This window comes from Sardina pilchardus, chromosome 24 (assembly GCF_963854185.1).
Source record: "Sardina pilchardus chromosome 24, fSarPil1.1, whole genome shotgun sequence".
Lineage (NCBI taxonomy): Eukaryota > Metazoa > Chordata > Actinopteri > Clupeiformes > Clupeidae > Sardina > Sardina pilchardus.
This window is the reverse complement of record NC_085017.1, coordinates 8754499-8775956: the sequence shown is the minus strand read 5'-3', so window position 1 is coordinate 8775956 and position 21458 is coordinate 8754499. Positions and strand designations below refer to the sequence as shown.

The window sequence follows — 21458 nt, the reverse complement described above, 5'->3', positions numbered from 1 at the left end:
TATATGATCAATGTTTTAACTGCAGTGCCCTTACCACCTATACACAAAATCAACATGCCAGTGACTTCTTTGCAAGTTCTGGGTCTAGTGTTTTTATTATTATTATTATTATTATTATTATTATTATTATTATTTATTTATGTATTTATTTTTATCATAGCCCTACCTATCCTTGTTATCACAGACCCATCAAAATTACTGTTTCTGAAGGACATGTGTAGCAACCATATAATACCATGATTATGACTGCTTTTTAATATTTAAAGAGCCCAAGATGTAAAACCTCATTTGTCCCGTTTTACCTGATGTCCCAACTGATCTGACTTCACCCGGCCTCATGCCATATTACTGTGTTGTGTCGACCATGTTTTTCCCCACATTTAAACTGCAAAGCACATGAACACTCACGATTGGAAGAATGATGGAATCAAAAGTTCCCTGTAGTTGCAAAGCACAATGTGTTTCATGTGTGGCATTTTGAAATCGTCCTTAATTTCAAGACCTATAGCAGCTGGAATTGTGGCTTGTTTTGATTTGGGACTGTGCAGTCCCAAGAAAAAGGAAAGTCCAAAGTCAGTCAAAAGTATAGGCTATTCGAGGTGTCATGAGCACATCATTGTGTTTTAATGGCTACTGCATAGCAAGAGGCCATCCACACGAAGAATTTGTCACATGTGAAGTAAAATGTACTTGTACCAAGTGAAGATGACTCCAGTACTTGTTTTTCTCTTGCCCTTGTTTTTGGCCATAAAAGTGCAAAACAGTGAATGTAGTCTCTGGCTGGTGCTGATTTAGTAATTTACCCAGACTTGTGATCCAGGGACTGGTTCTAGGCAGGGGCCAGGGTGGGCTAAGCATTAATGCCCGCCCAAACAAAGTCAATTTTTTTTCATTTTTCAGTTGTGCATCTGCACAGTATGAATTATCAAATCGGTTAATCTATGCTCTCAAGGGAGTGCACTGTATGAGGGAGTGTATTGTGTGTGTGTGTGTGTGTGATCAACCAAATAACTCGTCTTGCACTGGAGGATCATCATCTTCCTGAATATCAACAAAATGCAAGGCCATTTTCTTCAACAAAATGAAATACAGATGGCAACATTTTGTCAATTTTGATCCAATTTGATTTGTTATGTTGCCCATGCCCACCCAAAATGTCTACCAGCCCACCCATATGCTAGTAGCCTACTAGAACCGGCCCTGAATGAGGTTGGCTACCTTTGGTAAGAATCACCATGCTGCAGTGGCTGACAAAACAGACCAATAGAAATGTCAAGGTGACCTACTGTGCCCTTGCCTGGGTCAAGGGCTGCCTTCATACAGTACTCCTGCTTCCTGTATCGGCTGAGACCGTAAATCTGCGGGCAGTAGGACCCTACAGGCTAGTGTCACACTCGCACCAGTGTTTACAGTGAAAGAGAACTGTGGCAAGAATAATCAAACATCAAACGATTTATGCCCGTCGCATCTGTATTCGGAAAATTATGAAGTCGACATTTCTGTGACACAAGTAAGTGTATCGGTTCTTTTTAAATGTATTAATGTTGGGAATTGCTTTACCGTGTATGAGAGCACCGGTTTAGCTGTAATAAAGTTTTTAATGATTAGCTTTGAAGTTAGCGGGCTAACTTTAGGCTACACTTTCCCGTAGAAAACGACTGGAGGTTGCATTGTTAGTTACATAAACAGTTATTTTGACATGAAGCTGCACACAACTTGTACCCGTGATGTTTGGAATGCGCATTTTACAGACTTATAAATGAAAACTCGGTATTGCATTCGTTAAAAATCCCAACGAGGCTACTGTTTCCAACAAGTCTTTTTCGATACAATAAAGCTAAACTGTTTCTCCGTAACGATGCATTGAGCTAATATAGCGGCTCTCTCACTTCATTAACGTTATATGCACAAGTGTTGCAATTTGCAGGAAAAAACAAGGCTTTAGTTACCTGATCATACTTTGGATGTAACTTCATTAGTCGTGTTTTTGAAGCATTTACACAATGCCTTAAGATAAAACACACTGTAAACTTAATCATCCCAAGTTAGTGAAGTTATACCAGGGTCACAATCACCTTGTATTGACCCTGGGCAGAAATTAATCGTTCAGTTATTCGCCTTGTATATTGCTACTTCATGACAATAGACTACCTCCTTAAAAGTTGGAATAGATTTCTTTGTGAAGGGCATAACTTAGTTTAGTTATATGGGATTTATACGTCGTGTTGTAATGATCTTCGTCTGAAGGGCCAATGTTCAGGTTGGCATTTTAATTGCTAACGATGTGATACATTCCCCATTTGCACTTGAAACTGGATATAGGCCCAGCCAAACCACAAGTCCGGGGCCTCTCCTAAAACCATGGCTCCAAAGAATGCAGAGTCCTAAACGGGAAGTGAAGAAGTTTTCACGCCGTAGAACTCTCGGACTATGGTTCTCACGCCTTTTTCGCAATGGCAGAAGCCTAAAAAATAGTGAAAATGTTTTTCTCTCTCTCAGGGAAGCCTGAAATAAACATTGAAAAGTTCAAGTTCAACGACATTTCATATAGCCTATAGTTCACCATTATGGGCCCAGGAATATTCGGGAATTGCATCCAAAACATACGGTATACCCTACCCCTTTATAGTCACTGTCCAGTGGTCATACATTCCCATATTCCCTGGTCGTCGCTCAGTACGCTATTTTTGTCTTGCCTATAGAGGCTTGTTAACATGTGCTTAAGATTTGCACATAATAGAGCTTTTGTATAGTCAAGCACATAAAACTTGATTATGCCATAATAAATAAATAAATAAAAAACACAATAGGGTAGCCTACATGCATTCAATGTATTTCAATAAGAACGTTTTCTTTTGGGGATCACTAGGAGAAGCATCCGTTTTGAGTGCTGTACAAAAGATGGCCACTAAAATTGAATTATAGGAATAGTTTGGACTGTGTTTGAACAGTAACACTTTTTAAACAGCATCAGTCTTGACATGATATATGGTAGTAAATTCCCTCAGTTGTGGTAGCAAATGTCTCTTTCATATTGTTAGCATAGAATTCATCAGATTTTAATGTAACAGTGGCAGTTAAATAAGGCGTGTTAATACATCACAATTAATTTTACATCCGTTTAAACAATTTGGCATTGCACTGTGTGGACATTGTATAACTAAGGGTGGAGAAGTGAATTTACTGACTTGCACTGTTAGCAGAATTTCCCAGCAATGCTTATAGACCTAATGTTTCACCCATTTAGTGTAATATCACTCTGGGAGAGACGTCAATCTTGGGTAAATGTAATCTATTTAAAGGCATTACGCTAGGGCAGAGCCCTACAGACAGAGAAGAACTGTGCTTTATTCAGTCATAGTGAGGCTTTACTCTGTGTTCCATGTTTACCGTTGCACTCTGTGTTCCATATCGGATTCCTGTCATTTAGCTGAGACTGGAGGCGGTGTTGGCCCAGGCCCGTACCGGGTGTGGCCCGGATTCAGAATACACTATTAACCGAGACTGGCAGTTGGTTTACCAATCATTGCCTTTTGTGTTCAGTAAGCCCCTATTTATTGAGTTCCACTCTTGGAACAGTAGTGTATGTGTTTGTGTGTGGGTGTGTGGGGGTGTGTGAACATCAATTTATGGAACCATAGGCTACATGTCACATGGAACAAGCCTCTCTTTTCTCCCCTCATTGGGTGTGCAGATAGCAGGTGTTTCTTTCTGGAAAAGTGTTTAGTGCTGATACATTTGATGTACACTAAAACACCCGGCTCTGTATCAGTACTTACTGTAGCCTTTCTGTGAAACCAGAACCAACCGGAATCAGCAACTTGTCAAGTCGGATCTACGTGCATTTTATTCTCTAGATTTGATTCGATGTTTCGGTTGGACACTCTGTTGTATGTCCTGGGATATGTTAGTGACTGGAGAGACTCACAAGAGTATAGAGGTACTCTTTGCTTACAATGGACCTTTTTCACTGTAGCCATGTTTGAAGTGAAATATATGGCAGTCCAAGGTGTTACTAATGACATTAGTTTAAGGTTCTGATTCTGCCCAGAGTGGTAGATAAATATAAAACAGATATAAAACATTCCCATAGACCTCAATAGGAAAAACTGGCAGCGCTTTTTCCAGGCTACTTTCGCGTTATGGGACTTTTGGAACTATTAACAGCCAATCTCCTGGTCAGTAGTCAATGGGATCAATTGATTACACACTCCAGCATCCAGTACATCCCACCCTCCTGTAATTCAACTATTCAGTGCACGTTTTTTGGAACTTTTGATCGTGTGGCGGCAACATCAAAGAGTGTCGCAACTCTCTCTTTCTATGGTTCTGATTCTACCACAGTTAAACTGAACAGAGACGCAATCAGCAATGCTTGTGTTCTCCCTACTGTTTCGTGTCAAAATGGCTGCTGTGAAAAAGGTCTATAGTGGAATAGGAGGATAGGCTACATCAGAGAAAGTTTTTTTCTTTTTTTTCCCTTTTGGCCAGCTGTTGACAGACTGCATGGCCATTGTGTGGAGCGAGCCAGAGGAGCATCACACTGTCACATGAACAGTGTGCCACAGATGAGTCACATTTCCGTTTGTCTGCAAATCAAACAGACAATTTTAGAACTCTTAGCCCGGGCTGTGTCACAAGCTGAGAATAGAATTAAGAGTGTCACCACTGACGATACTGATGAGTTTGCACAGTATTCCTTTGCATAAAGAAGTTAACGCTTTTTCCCCCCCTCTGTGTTTGTCTTGTGCGTGGGTCCTGCTTGTCTGTGTGTGTGTGTGTGTGTGTGTGTGTGTGTGTGTGTGTGTGTGTGTGTGTGTGTGCCTTTGTGTGTGTGCATGTTTGTGCCTGTGTGTGCGTGTGTGTGTTTTCCCAGTCATTTGAATGGAGTCCTCACGGAGTCCCGGGGGTCTCTCCCGCGAGTACAAGCTGGTGATGCTGGGAGAGGGAGGAGTAGGAAAGAGTGGTAAGTGTCCTTCTGTCATACACACTCACTCACTCACTCACACACACACACACACACACACACACACACACTTTAGCTACTTTATTTATGTCCGCAATTCATAATAAATGTACATAAGGACATAAATGTTACAGATACAGAACATCGGCATGATCCACCAATGTGGGTCTGATGACAATTCAAACAGCAGATTTACTGTATGGATACACAACACCTTCCTCTCCATATATGGTGACTTCCAAAAATGGAGGATATTGACGCACACACACACACACACACACACTCACTCACCTAAACCCACACACCCACACATACGACACTATAACCACACAATCATGGGAAGAGGAACACACATTTTATAAATACATTTTGCTTACTTACTGTCTTACAAATATGCATACATTCACACACACACACACACACACACACACACACACACACACACACACACACACACACACACACACACACAGTCATGGGAAGAGGAACACAAAAATGCATACATACACGCATACACACACACACACACACACACACACACACACACACACACACACACACTCACTCACCTAAACCCACACACCCACACATACGACACTATAACCACACAATCATGGGAAGAGGAACACACATTTTATAAATACATTTTGCTTACTTACTGTCTTACAAATATGCATACATTCACACACACACACACACACACACACACACACACACACACACACACACAGTCATGGGAAGAGGAACACAAAAATGCATACATACACGCATACACACACACACACACACACACACACACACACACACACACACACACACACACACACTCATCTAACCCATACACATACACACATACTGCGCAATAACAGTACCTGCAGTATGTTTCCTGCTCCTCCAGTGTTATTTGGTTGAAGATGTTAAAGTGTAAAAGGTCTGTTTTGGGCAGATCCTTGTTACAGTCAGAGGTGGAAAACTCCAGCTTCAGAGTAAAAAGCCGATCATGTATTCATGGGTTTCATCAGGTCCCTTTCCACAGGTGTATAAAATCAAGCACCTTGATTATCAATGCAGACTGCATGGTGCTTGATTAACCCCGCTTTCACGGTGTCTACGTCCGTCAACGGATCTCATTCACTTTGCATGGGGCGGACTCGAAATGCATTGTGGGTCCGTCCGTTCCTTCAGCTCCGTTGCCTCTGTCAAGAAAGTTGAGAAATGTTCAACTTTTCAGGCAGCGACGGATCCGTCAGCCAATCAGATCGTGTGTATGCAAATACACATACGGCAGACACAACCTCCGAGATCCGTCGACGGACGTGGACAGTGTGAATGCGGGGTAATACACCTGTGCAAAGGGACCTGATGAAACCCATGAATTGGTTCTACCTGTGCACTTAACACAGGTGATCTCATCAATTAGCTGCTCTAACTAGCTGTAGAGTTGAGCTAATTGGAATTAGCTGGTTTAAATGAATGGTTGGCACAGCTAGTGGTAGGACTTTTATGCTCTGAAACTGGATTTTTCCACCTCTGGTTACAGTATAGAGGGAAGTGCACCTCTGACTCAAGCCCCCTTGTCATACAGTGACCACGTACCCTTTGCTCTCTGGCAGACCATCACTCTGTCTCTGGCGTACTTCCATGACTACACTTTTATGCAGCGCCCTGTGTGCACTGTGGGCTTACTGGTGGAGTGCGGAAATTTTAACGGAATAGTGTCGTCTCGTATTGAACACCACCTCGATGCACTTAATGAAAATGATCATCGCTTCATTTCAATGTAACGTTATGGATGTCGTCCATTTGGCAATGACATGGTTGTACTGTGTCAAAACATAAGGAGTTTATGTTATAACTTGTTTGTACCTCCGTATAGTGTGTTGTCCATCGCTGCTGCTTCAGCTGTCTCATTTGCAATCACCATGAGTTTGGGAATGCTCCCTCCCTTTCTGCTATGTAGCAAAGATGGTGTCCGATGATGACTTTCATGTCTATGGATTTGATGCTTGAAAGATACAACAATCTTCTAAACAGTTTTCTAAACTATGGCATTGACGCGCGTCAGACGCTGCCAGTGGGTGTTGGCCTTTAGGGGTCAGTTAGTTTCAAGACGAACGGACTGGGGGGGACTGAACTTGAGGCTGAGTTCTTGGGATTGATGTGCTTTAAAAGTGCTTGTGATGAATTGTAGGGGTTTATCTTCCTGGAGAATCCAGAATTTGAGTGATCTCTTTTGTATATTAATCAATAGTGGCAACTGGCCCTGAATGCATATATCAGAAATTTCTACAGAATTCAGCTTGCAGAGTTTCTGCAGGGTGTTTGTTCTATCTGTTACAGTCTAACTGAGTGGACCCCATATTTCACTTCTGTAAAATGCAGTTGATTGGATTGTCAAATATGGACCGGATTTTAATTGGAAATTATGTTTATTGCAGAAAATAGGGGAGCGCCGTGACGAATGAAACGGAGGACAAATGAAACATTGCGATTTTCTCCTAAGCCGTTCAAAATTGAAACGTCAAAATTTGTCACCAAGCACAGCACGCAAGCCTTGCCAGACCAGGGAAAAATCGTGTTGATATGTCACGCTGATCTTGAGTTAGACCCGACAAAGCATTTTGACGTGCGCTAAGTAAATGTTCTATTACGCCGATTTTTTCAAATATCAAGTTGTATTTATGGCGTCATGTAATGCTATCATGTTCAAACAATAGATGAATTGGTAGTGTAACTTATCCTACTGTATGCAATGTCAAAGTTAGTTAGTTTAGGAGAAAAACGGGTTTTGCTGCGAGAAGTCACTGTCGGGACAAATGTAACATGACTTCGTCTCCCGGTTGACCTTGTATTTTTAAACAAATATGTTGGGCTGATCAAGTGCTCGTCACTCAACATGACTTAAATCTGTGAAATAATGAAGTTAAATCAGTATAGTAATGATATAGCTATATAGATATAGCTATGACTCCCACCGACCTCATTAATCCAAATGTGCATTTGAATGCAGCAAATATTATTTGATAATTACTTAAATATTGCGAGAATTCTCCTACAAATTTAATAGCACTTACAAAACATGTCCCTTGACAGGTATATTACATGAAAACGTGAATAATGTTTACAGTTTCTTTAGATTTTATAATGTTTCATTTGTCCTACCCCAACGTTTAAACTGTCCCTGCCACTCGGGACATTTGAAACAAATGACCACTTCTGTTCAAACTTAAATTACACCACAATCGTCATACATATCCTACCAAATAAAATATAAGATTTTAAGAGACCACATATGTGAGTTGCTGATCACACAAAAACTTTTATTTTTGTAACGTCGTCTTTGAAAACAACGTTTAACTGAAAATTGTTTCATCCGTCACGGCGCTCCCCTACTCTTCATGCTTTTCCTTGTAGTGCATTCACTTTGAGGCCGAAGTTTCCCGAGGCATTTTCTTTAACATTTTAAACAAAGGTAATTAGCCCATTTTACAAAATGGGGCCACTGCGTAAATCAACGCCCTGTGAAACAGAACAGTCCTATAGACTGTAACAGAAAAGTCAACAGAAAAGAAGAAACAGGCAGACGTTGTACCCTTTCAATTAAGGTATCATTAACATCAGCGAGACTGGACACATAGACACTGTGAAATTGGTCTTTTTACTAGGACTGCGTTGCCTAGAGTAAAAAGTTATGTGGTTCCTTAAAGTCTAGGTTGGGTTTTGGAAGGTCATGATGGACTGTCAGGGTCCAGTTCTTACAGTACTGCTCTGGCAGGTCCAGGTGCTGCTGTAGCCCTTGTTCAGTGGGTGACGGCAATATCAGGTCACCTGCAAAAATCAGCAAATTAACCTTTGTGTCTTTCATGGTGAGCCCAGGTGTTGCAGATTGCTCCAGTAACACCTCTAATTAATTAATAATATAAATATTGATCAAAGTTGGGCTCAGACTACAACCCTGTCTCAACCTGTTCTTTTGTTGCCGATTTTACTTCACACTCGTTTCCCAAATATATTGATCGGATGATGCCATACACTTTACCCCCTTACACCACTTTAGAGGATTTTGAATTGATCCGTAGTGCGGTAATTGGGTATTGGTAAGAAGCCAATTTGACTTTTACTACAGTGTTCAATAAGGGAGGCCTGTAAAAGGGGATTAAGGATACAGAATGCCTTCCCTCTTTAGTTATTAGGATCACATTTGTCTCCACTCTAATGTAGTGGGCATATGATATAAGCCTGCTATTCCAGACATCAGGGAAGCAGCCATCTTGAAGAACTTAGATCTGTTCATTTGTGAAGAGCCCTTTGTGGTATCGGTGGGTTGGACTTTGGACAAAATGTGTTAGTTTGGAGAATATTGTTGTAGAGTTTTGTTGTTGCTCTCTTTCTCTCTCTTTCTCTGTCTCTCTCTCTGTCCAACTGTTTGATTACTCTAAATACTTGTTTTTGTTAGGGACAGCTCACACTGACCAGATTAATTTATCTCTTTCTCTTTCTCCCTCATTCACTTTGTAATGTATGCGCAATTCGCGCATACACACACGCACACACAGCCTCAAACACACACATGCACGCACGTGCACACACCCACACACGCCTGCGCTATAAGGGTGTTGACTCTCTGCTGCAGAAGGCATGGGTGTGGTCAAAGGTCTGTTGCCGAGAAAACACAGGAGCTTGGCAGCCCATGCTGGATACTGTTGCCACGGAAACCAAGGGAGTTCACCTGGTGTAGAGATATATATTTATATATATGTGTATATAGATATAGATATACGAAGAGACCACTGAGGGAAGGAGGGGGAGAAGAGACAGACAGGCTCTCCTGAACCTGAGTAACCCCGCTGTCACCATGGAAACGAGATGTGCCATACATTCTCACAGCAAGAGGGATGTGTGTGTGCGTGTCTGCGTGTGTGTGTGTGTGTGTGTGTGTGTGTGTGTGTGTGTGTGTGTGTGTGTGTGTGTGTGTGTGTGTGTGTGTGTGTGTCAGTGTGTGTGTGTGTGTGTGTGTGTGTGTGTGTGCTGTTTCTCAGCAGTACGAAGAGCTGCCTGAACAGGGATTAAAGAGACGTAGGGAGGGAGGGAGGGAGAGAGGGAGGAGAGGGAAGCAGACTTTCATCTTCTGAGCTGCACCAGATTATGTAATGAAGTTTCTTTATATCCCTTTCCTTGACTCTCTCTCTCTCTCTCTCTTCATTCTATACCCTTTCTCTCGCTCTCTCTCCTTTTTCTCCCTTCTCTACGCCTCTCTCTTTCTCTTTCCTTCTCTCCCTCTCATTTTCTCCCCATCTCTACACCCCTCTCTCTCTGTTTCACTTTCCTTCTCTCCCTCTCTCCCCTTTATCTCCCCCTCTCTATACCTCTTTTAATCTGTTTGTCTCTACACCCTTCTCTCTCTCTCTCTCTCTCTCTCTCCCTCTTTCCTCAGCTATCATCATGCAGTTTATCAGCCACAGGTTTCCAGAGGATCATGACCCCACCATAGGTAAGAGTTCTCTAAGTCCACCGCTCATCAGCAGCTTCCACAGTACCTACCTCAAGCTGGCCACTCTCCCCCCGTAGATAAAATAAGAATATATCTCAGGTATATAAACATTTATTTTAATGGACATATTGAGTAAGATATAGCATCACTTGTTCAAAAAGGGTCAATCCTAGGCGCTAGTACTGCGGGAAACTGGTGCATCAACGTGAAAGGACAAGAGTCCCTCTGGCGAAGATGTAGTGAACATCGAAGCAGTCTTTGCTGTGCACCGATGCATTACGATTTAAATGTATAGGAAACATCTGTGTTGCTCATAGCATCACTTGTGTTGCAGTGCATATCATACTATAATTAACTCATCCTTATTTGTTCAAAAATAATTTGTTACCTCAAGTTGGATGCCAACTGCATTGACTGCACTGACTTGCTGCCGGTACTCTGATGTGATGCTGAAGTACACGCTAATGCGATATTAAGCTATCACAGTGTCTCTGTCAGGTCACAAAGTTGACCGTGTGGTATTTAGCAGATGCTAATATCCAAAGCAAACGAGGGCCGACTGATTGTCCGGCGGTGACGTTACCACGGTGACGTTACCGCTGCTCCATCCACCACGCCCGCAAATCAAACAGACAAAGTGGTCAACTTCCTATAACCAACAGTGCATTAACATCCCAGGCCACAATGCATATGATTACTGTAGATTAGATTAGATTCAACTTTAAAGTCATTGTGCAGAGTACAAGTACAAATACAACGAATTGCAGTAAAAATATGAGATGCAGGTGTTAAATAACAAGACTGTATGAATATAACACTTATTTCTGACTAATGACAACATTAGTCTCATTATGTAATATAGTCACACCTCATACACTGATGGAGGCATTGCAAAAGGGCCTGTGAGTGCTACCTTTTGCTAAGTAGTGTGCCTGATATTCTCAGTGTGTGAAGAAATCTGTTGGGCAAATCTGTTGTTTTTCAGTTTTTATTATTCAGGCAAGCTTTTTAAAAGAAACTCTCCTTCCTCAGTGCAGACGCTTAGCTCAGTTTGTTGGTTAACCCAGCAGTTACGCAACACAGACACGCACACACACACACATTTGGCAAGGGCATGCAGCCATTATTTCCGTGATGGTGTGTGAAGCCTGATGTGAGTGTTAGAGGAGATTGCTAAATGTGCGTGGAGCGTGGATGCAGTTTGCAATCAATACAGAGCCAGAGATTACTAGCAAGTCAAATGCACAGATACACTAAAACCTATTACACGTTTAACGATCAGTGGGTATGTGTCTGTAAGTGTTTGTAACGTGTGTTTGTTTGTGTGTGTGTGTGTGTACGTGTGTTTGTGTGTTCTCAGAGGATGCATACAAAACTCAAATACGCATCGATGATGAGCCTGCCAACCTGGACATCTTAGATACAGCTGGACAGGTACATCCCTCTCTCTTTCTGTGGTGCTCCCTCTCTCTCTTTATCTTTATTTCTACTTCTCTTCATTTTTTATCTCTCTCTCTCTTCCTCTCTATGTCTTTCACTCTCTCACTGTCACTCTCTTTCTTTCTCTATCCCTCTTTCCACCTCTCCTTCTCCCACTGTGACTCTCTCTCTCATTCTCCTGTTTTCTTCACTTGTCGTCACAGCCACTCAATTATATCTCTCTCTTATTTAACTCCATATTCATGCGCTAGTCCTTGTCCTTTGTTGACTTCTGTTTCACAAGCTGTTTGTTGTCCTCTGCCCCCCCCCCCCCCCCCTCTATATTTTGGTTTGTGTCTGTAGTCACTCACTGTCCTTAACCTGCGTCATTGCTCATCCGTCTCAAATGCCCATTTACAGTAGTAGCTCATCCCTGTGTGACGAATGTGAGAGTCGATGTGACTGAGTGTGCATGTGTTTGTGATTGTGTTTCGGTTAATGTGTCCCTGTGTCTGTGTGTACTGTATGTATGTATGTCTGTGCTTTGATTGTCTGTTCTGTGTGTGTGTATGTGTGTGTTCTCCACTGACGTGCGGTTCTGTTCTGTTCTGTTCTGTTCTGTTGTGTTGTGTTGTGCGCAGGCCGAGTTCACGGCGATGCGGGACCAGTACATGCGTGCGGGCGAGGGCTTCATCATCTCCTACTCCATCACCGACCGCCGCAGCTTCCAGGAGGCGCGCCACTTCAAGCAGCTCATCTACCGCGTGCGGCGCACCGTCGACACACCTGTCGTGCTCGTCGGCAACAAGTCCGACCTGGCACACCTCCGACAGGTGTGTGTGTGTGTGTGTGTGTGCGCGTGTGTGTGATGGCCTACTTGCATGCAGTCTCTCGGCGGTTTGTTGACGCAACACTTAGTCATTCACACATAGATTCACGTCAGTCAGTCACACAGATGTACATGAAAGCTCATCTGACTCTCACACTCGCACTCTGTGGTCAGTGGTAAAAAATCCAGTATGTCTCAACTCATAATGAAGTTATATATAGTATTTAGTTCAGGTATTTTGTTGCCATTGATTCAATTTAGATAGTTGATTTCGATGATGCAATGCAGTCAGCCTCCCACACTACCAACAAACCAAACTAAAAAATGCCAAGCATTTAACAAAAAAAATATTTTAATGCATATGGCAGGTCAAGTACCCTTCTGTACTGCCATGCATATCTGATGTTGGGTACATGGATGATTCAGTTGGTCAGTCAGTTTTGAGAACTGAGGTGGATTTTGAACTATGGAAGTTCCCGAGTGTTCATCCTCTCTTACAAGTTCTTTTAACTTCTCTTGTTTTGTTTATTTCATATTTATTTACCGTCTTAGTCCCTTGTAAAGAACTGTGGATTACCTCTGTGAAATAGATGTGCAATGCAATTTATTGATTAAAATGTATTAGTTATTTATTGTTTATTTATATTATTCAAATGATTTAAATTGTTATGTATTGTTATTAAAGTACGCTTTGCTTTGCCTTGCATTTCCTCCTCCAATCCTGCAGGTGTCAATAGAGGAGGGCCGAGAGCTGGCGCGCGAGTTCCAGTGTCCGTTCTTCGAGACGTCGGCGGCGTTCCGCTACTACATCGACGACGTGTTCCTGGCACTGGTGCGGCAGATCCGGCAGCGCGAGGCGGAGGTCGTGCGGGACGGCGAGCGCAAGACCCGCCGCAGCCACTCCTTCTGGAGCCGCCTCAAGTCGCCCTTCCACAAGAAGCAGCAGTCCGAGCACTGACCGACCCCCCTCCCTCCCTCCCGCCCGCCCGCGCCGCAGGGCATGATGGGATACCGCTGCCCTCCACAGGGGGATGGCTTTGCCATCGTTTCTTGTTGTTTTAAGCCCCCAGCGTTGTCGTCATGGCAGCACTACCTGGAAGGCACTAGGGTTAGGAATTAGGTGCCTTTAAGTCGACAGTGGCAACGCTGCCTGGACGGCGACGTTGGGGGCTTAAAACACCATCAGTGTCCCCCAGGATCTCCATATTAACGCCTCCTTTGAGAGGAGGCCCGTGACTCTTTCCTAATGTAGTATAGAACTCCTTGTGATAACACACTCCCAATCATTTCATTCTTGATTAGCTGTCAGCCTGTTTGACAGGCGTTAATATGACGTGGCAGATACTTTGCCATGCTAGCTATAGGCTGACGACATACTGATTTGATAGTTAGTGATGATTTCGTTGAATTGAAATGGGTTGTCATTTCTTTGTGAATTTCTTGACTAAGTCCTTTTGTTAGAAACTGTTGGGACGAAACGAGATGGGAGATATGCTGTAACCTCATGTCTAATAGGGATGTGGAAGTGCTGACTCTGAAGGAATACACAGGAAGAGGGACAGAGTAAGAGAAACAATTTCTTTAATGATGAAGGAAGAAAATGAATATAGAAGGCAAGAGAAAGTAAAGAGTAAGTGAAAGAAGGACAAAAAGAAAGAAAATGGGGATCATGAAAGACTTGATTTAAGAATCTTGTGATGGCAAACCAGAGATTAGTCTGGATCTTCTCTGTGGCGCCATTGGCTGGGCTAACAGCCAGGCTACACCAACTGAAGCGCCTCGTTCGCTGAGCGTAAAAATAGTTTCAGAAGCCTGATCAAATATTTTTGAATGTACGTGCCGCTATCACGTCTGGTGTAGCCAGTTCCATAGATTACAGTGGAAGCTAATACTGTAGTTGCATCATAATGGTCCGCGAATGGATGGCTTCAGTTACGTGCCTGGTATGGTATGGTATGGGGTAACCTGCCTGGAGGACTTAAAGGCTACTGGAATACTGGGGGTGGGCAGGCTATTCACCTTTTAAATATGGAGTCCTTGATTATACTTTTTGTCAAATTCTGCCTTTTTTTTGTCAAATTCAAGGATATGAACTTAAAAAGTAAACGATTTAAAGGTGCCATGTGGAGGATTTGGGGTGATCTCTTATAATGGTATATATAAGCTCTGGAAAAAATTAAGAGACCACTGCACATTTTCTGATGTGATCCTACGAGTGACATTCAAATTAGTTGACACTTGACAGTCATGTTCAAATTTCCAGTGGTCTCTTTATTTTTTTCCCAGCGCTGTATATGCATGTTTGTGTGTCTGTAATGATGGGGAATTACAAACCATGTTTTCGTTAGAACCATGTTTTTGTCAGCCCTCATACCTATATAAGGAATGGGTCTTTTCCACTGGGTCTGCTATGTTATGCCATGTTTGTACAGAACAGCCAAACCATAGCATTGGCTCAAGGGAGGGCCTTTCACATTTTCATAGCACTTGATGGCCGTTGAAGGCTATCCTTCGCACTTAGGATAGGGTGGGGTATTCAGTCGGTTGCATTCAGCACCCTCGCCACTAGGCGCCGCTAAATCCTACACAGTGCACCTTTAAACAAGTCACAGACTTGGAAGATGCAGCTCTAGGCAGATCAGGGCCAAGGTAATTCAGACGCAGGTAATAGAGGGATATATGTAGGAAGGAGAGAGTAGACTTCAGAGTCAATTACCATTGTGTACTCTTGTTATCCGATCAGTGTAACTTAGGCTGGACCAGAGGGAGAACTTGATGTGCACTCAGTGTTTTGTCAGTGTACGGGATGATCACTTGAGGTCAACACTTGCTGGACAGTCCCAGTAATGTACTGTACCACTCCACAATGTTTGCGTGAATGTGATCCTGTAGTTTTTGTTTTTGTTTTGGTTTGTTTCTTTATCTACTTGTATTCCTGTTAGTGTACCTGCTGAGCGCTTATGACAGACGTGTATGAAACAGTCTGGTCGTACTATGTGACAATAGATGAAAGGTTATCTATATCCCGACTTTGATGTTAAATGTGTGATTTTTACTTTTTTTTTTATCATGATAGTGATTATATCCCTAATTTATTTTCATTTTAACACTCAAATAAAATGAACTCATGTTTTCCAGAAGATTCATTGTGAGACTTTCTCCCTCATCATTCATATTGTTATGATGTGCTAATTATTGGCGCCATCTTGCGGTGAAAGCACAGACTTTGCTTGTGATTTCCAACTTGAGCATCGGTTGGAGGAACTGAGATATATTGCAAAATGCCCCCAATTATGAGTGGTGCAATAGTGAAGTTGTTAGTTGGTTCTAGAAGTCACAGGTTTTGTTTACCAAATTGTGAAATGTCGTTATGTAATTGCTGGATAATACCACAGACACAATACTGGCAAACAAGGCTGTGGCGTTCTGAATGTCCCTTCGCGACTCCCGTTCATGAGGAAAGGTAGCCAAATGCTGCTAATAGACTAGCTAGTGTCAAGTCAACAACAAACTAAGTAGCAAGCGTCGCAAAGCAGACATTCTTGCATTATAACACACGGAAAGACACTGGACACGTTTTGTCTGTTTTTTTAAGATGCTTACTGAGTAATGCAGACAGAATAAACGGATTTGAGGTTAATACAAATTTAAGCAGGGCAATAGTTTCATTCTAGCGTTACCAGGCCTGGCTGGATTCGCGCTTTTGCTTGCAAGACTGGACCAGTTAATCTCGAAGTATGGATACTTGGGTCCGATTTAACTCACAGAGCCAAGCGAAAGAACGGCTGTGCAGGTAATGGGACTTTTCTGTGCATGTAAATGGTTTCTTAAACGCAGCGCATATTAGAGACAAACTTTTTCTCCAACCGCTGTAACTTCACAGCCAACGGTAGGTCAACTCTGGTTGCTAATGTTGCAGGTCAATCTTTCTTGACTGACTGACCGAGTAATGCTAGCCTAATTTGTCCGCAGTAAACGTTTGAGATAGCAACTGCTATTCTGTAATTTGCCTTCTCATTCATACAACAGTCGCCTGACACTTCGTGTGTTATTGAATGTCATAAAAGTGGAACCATATGAATATGATAGGGAAGATTAATAGATTTAGGCGCAGTGACTGCGTAGTGCTTAGTACGACATGGTAATACTTGGGTAATGCATGATGGACCTGTTTATCACAGCAAGGTGCTATTCCCTGCAGGGCTGCCCAGTATGCGTGCACGCTTCTGGGGTACACCTTGCAGAAGGGGGGTGTTGGCGCAGACCTCTTGACGACTGTCAAACAACTGGAGTCCCACATGAGCCTGACCAGGAAGTGTAAGTAAACACGTTTGTTTCTGAGTGCAAGGCGAGACCTTCCACGTTAGTGCATAACGTTCGTGTTATTTAACGTTACCAGTGTCATAGTTCATACAAGACTGGCAATTTGTTACTACACTCCTAAAACGAATGTGTTATCTGGCAAGTTGTGTTGTTTTCAACACATTCGTTTTAAGGGTGAATGTCAACACAACCTTGACACACTTGGAACGCAGCCATGGGCCTTAAAGTGTGTGTTTTTGTGTGTCTGTGTGTGTGGGGATGGTAATTGTACACTTTATCTGAATCTCTTCCAGATAGTATTAATGGACTTATTTTGTGGAGAGATTTAATGATCTTGACCACAAGAGATTGACCGCACTATATGCCCATTTGATCAAACCTTTGCGTTTTGCTGGAAGTTACTTTGGCTTGTTGAATAGTTGGCATACAGTAACTATGTGTTTGTCTGTGACCCTGTGCTGTGTGTGTGTGTGTGTGTGTGTGTGTGTGTGTGTGTGTGTGTGTGTGTGTGTGTGTGTGTGTGTGTGTGATCCTGAACTGTGTGTGTGTGTGTGTGTGTGTGTGTGTGTGTGTGTGTGTGTGACAGTAATGCGATTGGGAAACTCGGCCGAGGCCTTGGAGGCAGCCAAGAGGGCAGTGCACCTGTCTGACAGCGTCCTGCGGCTGTGCATCACTGTAGCCCACCTCAACCGGGCCATGTACTTCGCCTGTGACAATGTCCTCTGGGCTGGCAAGACTGGCCTGCTGCCCAAACTGGATCAGAACAAATGGAGCCAGAGGTCCTTTAGGTAAGGGGGGTGAGAGGGGTGCAGGAGGGGCATCTGGTCCATGCAGATGTTATAACTGTCTGATGAGTTGTCTTTGTTCCCGTGTTTGGTTGGTAGTAATTTCTTTCTTTCTTTCTTTCCCCATTCTCTTCCCTCCTTCCTCTATTCCTACGTTTCATTCATGCGTTATCTCTTTCCCACCATTCTCTCTCCCTGTCCTAGGTATTACCTGTTTGCCCTCATTCTGAACCTGACTCGCGACGCGTACGAGATCGGCCTGCTGATGGAGCGCGAGGCTCGCAGCTGCAGCTCGGCCAAGGCCTCCCTCTCCAGCACGCCCGTGGCGCTCACCCCCGAGAACGGCGACCTCCCCGCCATATCGTCCTCCAGCTCCGGTTCCGGTTCCGGTTCTGCCTCGCCCTCCCCGCCGCTGCTGCTCCCGGTGGTGCCCTCCCTCCCGGCGCTCTCCCAGCGCTTGCGCCGACAGCTCCGCCTGCTGGCCGCCGTGCTGCGCAGCAACCCGCCGCTCCTGCTGGACCTGCTGAAGAACGCCTGCGACGTCTTCATCCCGCTGGACCGCCTGGGCATCTACCCGACGGGCAACGGCTTCGTGGGCGCCTGCGGCCTGGCCTCCTCCGTCCTCTCCATCCTCACCATATTCCACCCCTGGCTCAAGCTCAAGCCCTGAGCGGGGGGGCAGCAGGCGGGCCAGACCCGGGCCGGACGCCGAGGAGCCGCTCCCAGAGCTTTTGGGGGAACCTGGGGGGCGAGGAGGAGGAAAAGGGAGAGAGGGAAAACGTTGAATGGAAGTGCAGAATTGCAGGAGTTTGGAATGAGAGGTATGAGACAGAAGTGTCAACGATGAGTTTTGGACAATTTGATTTGATTTGTTTTATTTTGTATTGGTTTGTTTTGGTTTGGGGGGGGGGGGCGTCATACAATAGGTCTAATTTAAAGTTAATATGAGTGTGTGAGAGAGAGAGAGAGAGAGTGTGTGTGTGTGTTTCCCCCTCCACATCGCTCTCCCCTTACAGCTTGGCTCACTGTCACACTGCTGGATAGGACACTGCTCATCTCTCTGCTCCTCTCCACACAAACCCGTAACACTTCAACCTCCTGCTTCCACTTTGCATGTCTAAAACGCTCCTCTTCGTCCAGCAAAACCATCCTGCTCCAACCCTACGATCTGACCACACCTCCCCTCCAAATGCCTGTAGGTGTGTGGTAGATGCATTTATTCCCAATGTGAAGAAGGTGGCCAGTGGGATTGAGTGAGTTGACTTGACTGTATCTGCACTTACTCTTCATTACCAGACGCAATTTGAAGATCTCGGCCTTCGCAAAATTGAACTTCTCAGTCCTGCTAACAGCTACACTTGAGTGCATATGACAATGACCCAACTGATCCATTTAACCGGTTAACTTGTTTGTTTGTTTCTTTCTTTCTTTGTTTCTTTCTTTGTTTGTTAGTTTGCTTGTTTGTTGGGGTGGGTACTACGAGCCATACTGTGTACTGTGTCAGGTAGCCATTGGTCCCAGTTGAATAGCTTTAGCTCTTAAAGGAACGTGGCAACTTCTACCTTTCACCCCAGAGATAGATAAAAAGATACATGCCCTTCTTTTTTCTGCTTGTGCAATAACCTGAGGCTCCTCTCATTCGTCTTTTTATCTATCCTCCCTTCCTTCCTTCCTCGGTCCTCCGGCTTGTTCCCACTGATCTATAAAGAATGTATGGGGCGGCAACAATGGTATAGTCTATCCAGTGTTCTTTATAGAGCAGTAGGAACAAGCTGGAAGACCAAGGAAGGAAGGGAGGATAGATAAAAAGATGCATGAGAAGAGCCCCTGGTCTGACACTGTTAGCCTATCTTAGCACAGTTCACTTTAAGTGGGTTGTTCCAGTTAGCCTGTAGCTAAAAAGGCTAGCTGGAAAAACCCACTTCCAGTCAATCGTAGTTAGGCTATGGTGTCAAACTGGGTTATTGCACACACGGAGAAGAAAAGGATACTCTAGAGTAGATGGCAAATAAGCTAACTTTTCAAAAGGTTGACATGTTTCTTTAATGAATGTATTAGGGAGTTTGAGATGGGACCCCAGGAATTCCATCTGTAGTTGCGACCGCTTGTTTTAAGGAGTGCAAGATGGTTTGTTGTATTTTTACGGTAGACTGTTTCTGAATGATCTTTAGATTTTTCATTTTAGATCTCTGGACCTGTTTGTTGGATTACCTTTATACACAGTGAAAAGATGTCAATATTTTAGATGGAGCTGTTTACCTATATGAATGAAGTTCTTGTATATGGCTTATGATATCATATGGATTGTTTTACGGTTTGTAAGCATTAGGGGTTTTTTTTATTATTATTTGCAGATATTTTTTTTTGCATGTTAGTAGCGAAACAAATGGCTTTCTCTGCATTTGGAAGAATTATTGCATTTGAAATATTGCTAATTCTACTGATCAAAAATAAAAGGAAATGATCTACATTGTGTTCAACAATTTTAACCCAACTGTTGACAGATGTTGTGGTTAAACATTGGGTCAAACATGTTGTTGACCTGGCTGCTAGAGGCTAGGGTTTGATGGTGTGAATGATGGGTCAAGAAAATACTTTATGGTTAAGCTCTTTGGTCACGTTTGTTTCTTTCGCTCTGTGAAAATGAGCCCAGACACCCCCCCCCCCCCCCACCACCACCACCCCTTCAGGAGAAGATTACAGCTCAACCTAACTGCATGTGAGCGTCCGACTGTGGCTTAGCATTGAGTGCTAACACAGAATCCAAGCTTTTCTATTGAGTCATATTTCAATAATTTGCCATTCAAATTATCAGAACCACGAGTGACAGACAAAAATAGAAACACACAGGGCTATACGTTGCTGCCTACTTCTCCTTGGGAAGATACAGCAGTCAATCCGAATGACTATACATGACTGTTCAATCGGAATAGGAACGGAATTCACCACCTCTTTCCATTCTAATCAGATTATGCATTTTTATTCCGATTGAGGTGTTCATATGAGAATTTCTATTCCGATTGAGCCGTTATTTTGATTCTGATCGGATTAAGTATCCATGTGAATGTGGATAGTGTTTCCTATAACACCCTAATAACCCTGAGAGGCAGCCCTCAAAATGGTGGTCTCTTGACTTAAGGATTTTCATAGCAGGAAAGCTTTGAGAAATCAACTCCTCAACTCCTTAAAAAAGTGCTGTAATTCTACCATCCTAACCTAGAGAAAGTCTTGGGTGTCATGGCAGTGTCTTTATTGGGTGGTGGTCGTGAACGAGCTTTTGAGGGATAAAGAAGGGAACTCTTCAGTGCCCTCCAACTGACCCCAAGGTCATCTCCAGGCACATTGTCCCCAAAAACACTTGCTGTATGGCAACTGGCTGACATAATGCAGGCCTGATAGAGTTCAGGCGTGGTGCCTGAATTCAGGCTTGAGCTTGCCAAGGAACGATGTCAAGAAAGGCTATTCTCTATATTGTCATTGAATGTATTTGATAATTTCAGGCACAGATCATTTCCTCTCTATCAGCCCTGCATAATGTAAGAGAGACAGACCGTCTCAAGCATGATAGAGGTCTCTTAATATGTCGGTGGTCATAGCATTTAAGGCTTCAGGGGACACTATGATTGGTAAAGAAACTGTCTTGGA

General features: G+C 43.4%; 2 protein-coding genes across 2 annotated transcripts in view; both read left to right on the top strand.

The window, feature by feature from the left end:
* The first annotated feature begins 1393 nt into the window (after positions 1 to 1393).
* Positions 1394 to 15845, top strand: rit1 (Ras-like without CAAX 1). Its single transcript, XM_062529285.1, has 6 exons — positions 1394 to 1510; positions 4877 to 4966; positions 10401 to 10457; positions 11818 to 11891; positions 12518 to 12709; positions 13433 to 15845. Exons 2-6 carry the CDS (start codon positions 4885 to 4887, stop codon positions 13661 to 13663), a joined length of 636 nt encoding a protein of 211 aa, XP_062385269.1. The 5' UTR covers positions 1394 to 1510; positions 4877 to 4884; the 3' UTR covers positions 13664 to 15845.
* Positions 15846 to 16105: 260 nt separating this feature from the next.
* The window catches only part of pex11b (peroxisomal biogenesis factor 11 beta), a 5533-nt gene continuing 180 nt past the window's right edge, over positions 16106 to 21458 (top strand). The window contains exons 1-4 of the mRNA XM_062529251.1: positions 16106 to 16498; positions 16907 to 17022; positions 17615 to 17816; positions 18018 to 21458. The exon at positions 18018 to 21458 is cut by the window's right edge and continues 180 nt beyond it. Coding sequence (XP_062385235.1) covers positions 16443 to 16498; positions 16907 to 17022; positions 17615 to 17816; positions 18018 to 18483 — 840 coding nt within the window. The 5' untranslated portion in view covers positions 16106 to 16442 and the 3' untranslated portion in view covers positions 18484 to 21458. The remainder of the gene's footprint in view (positions 16499 to 16906; positions 17023 to 17614; positions 17817 to 18017) is intronic.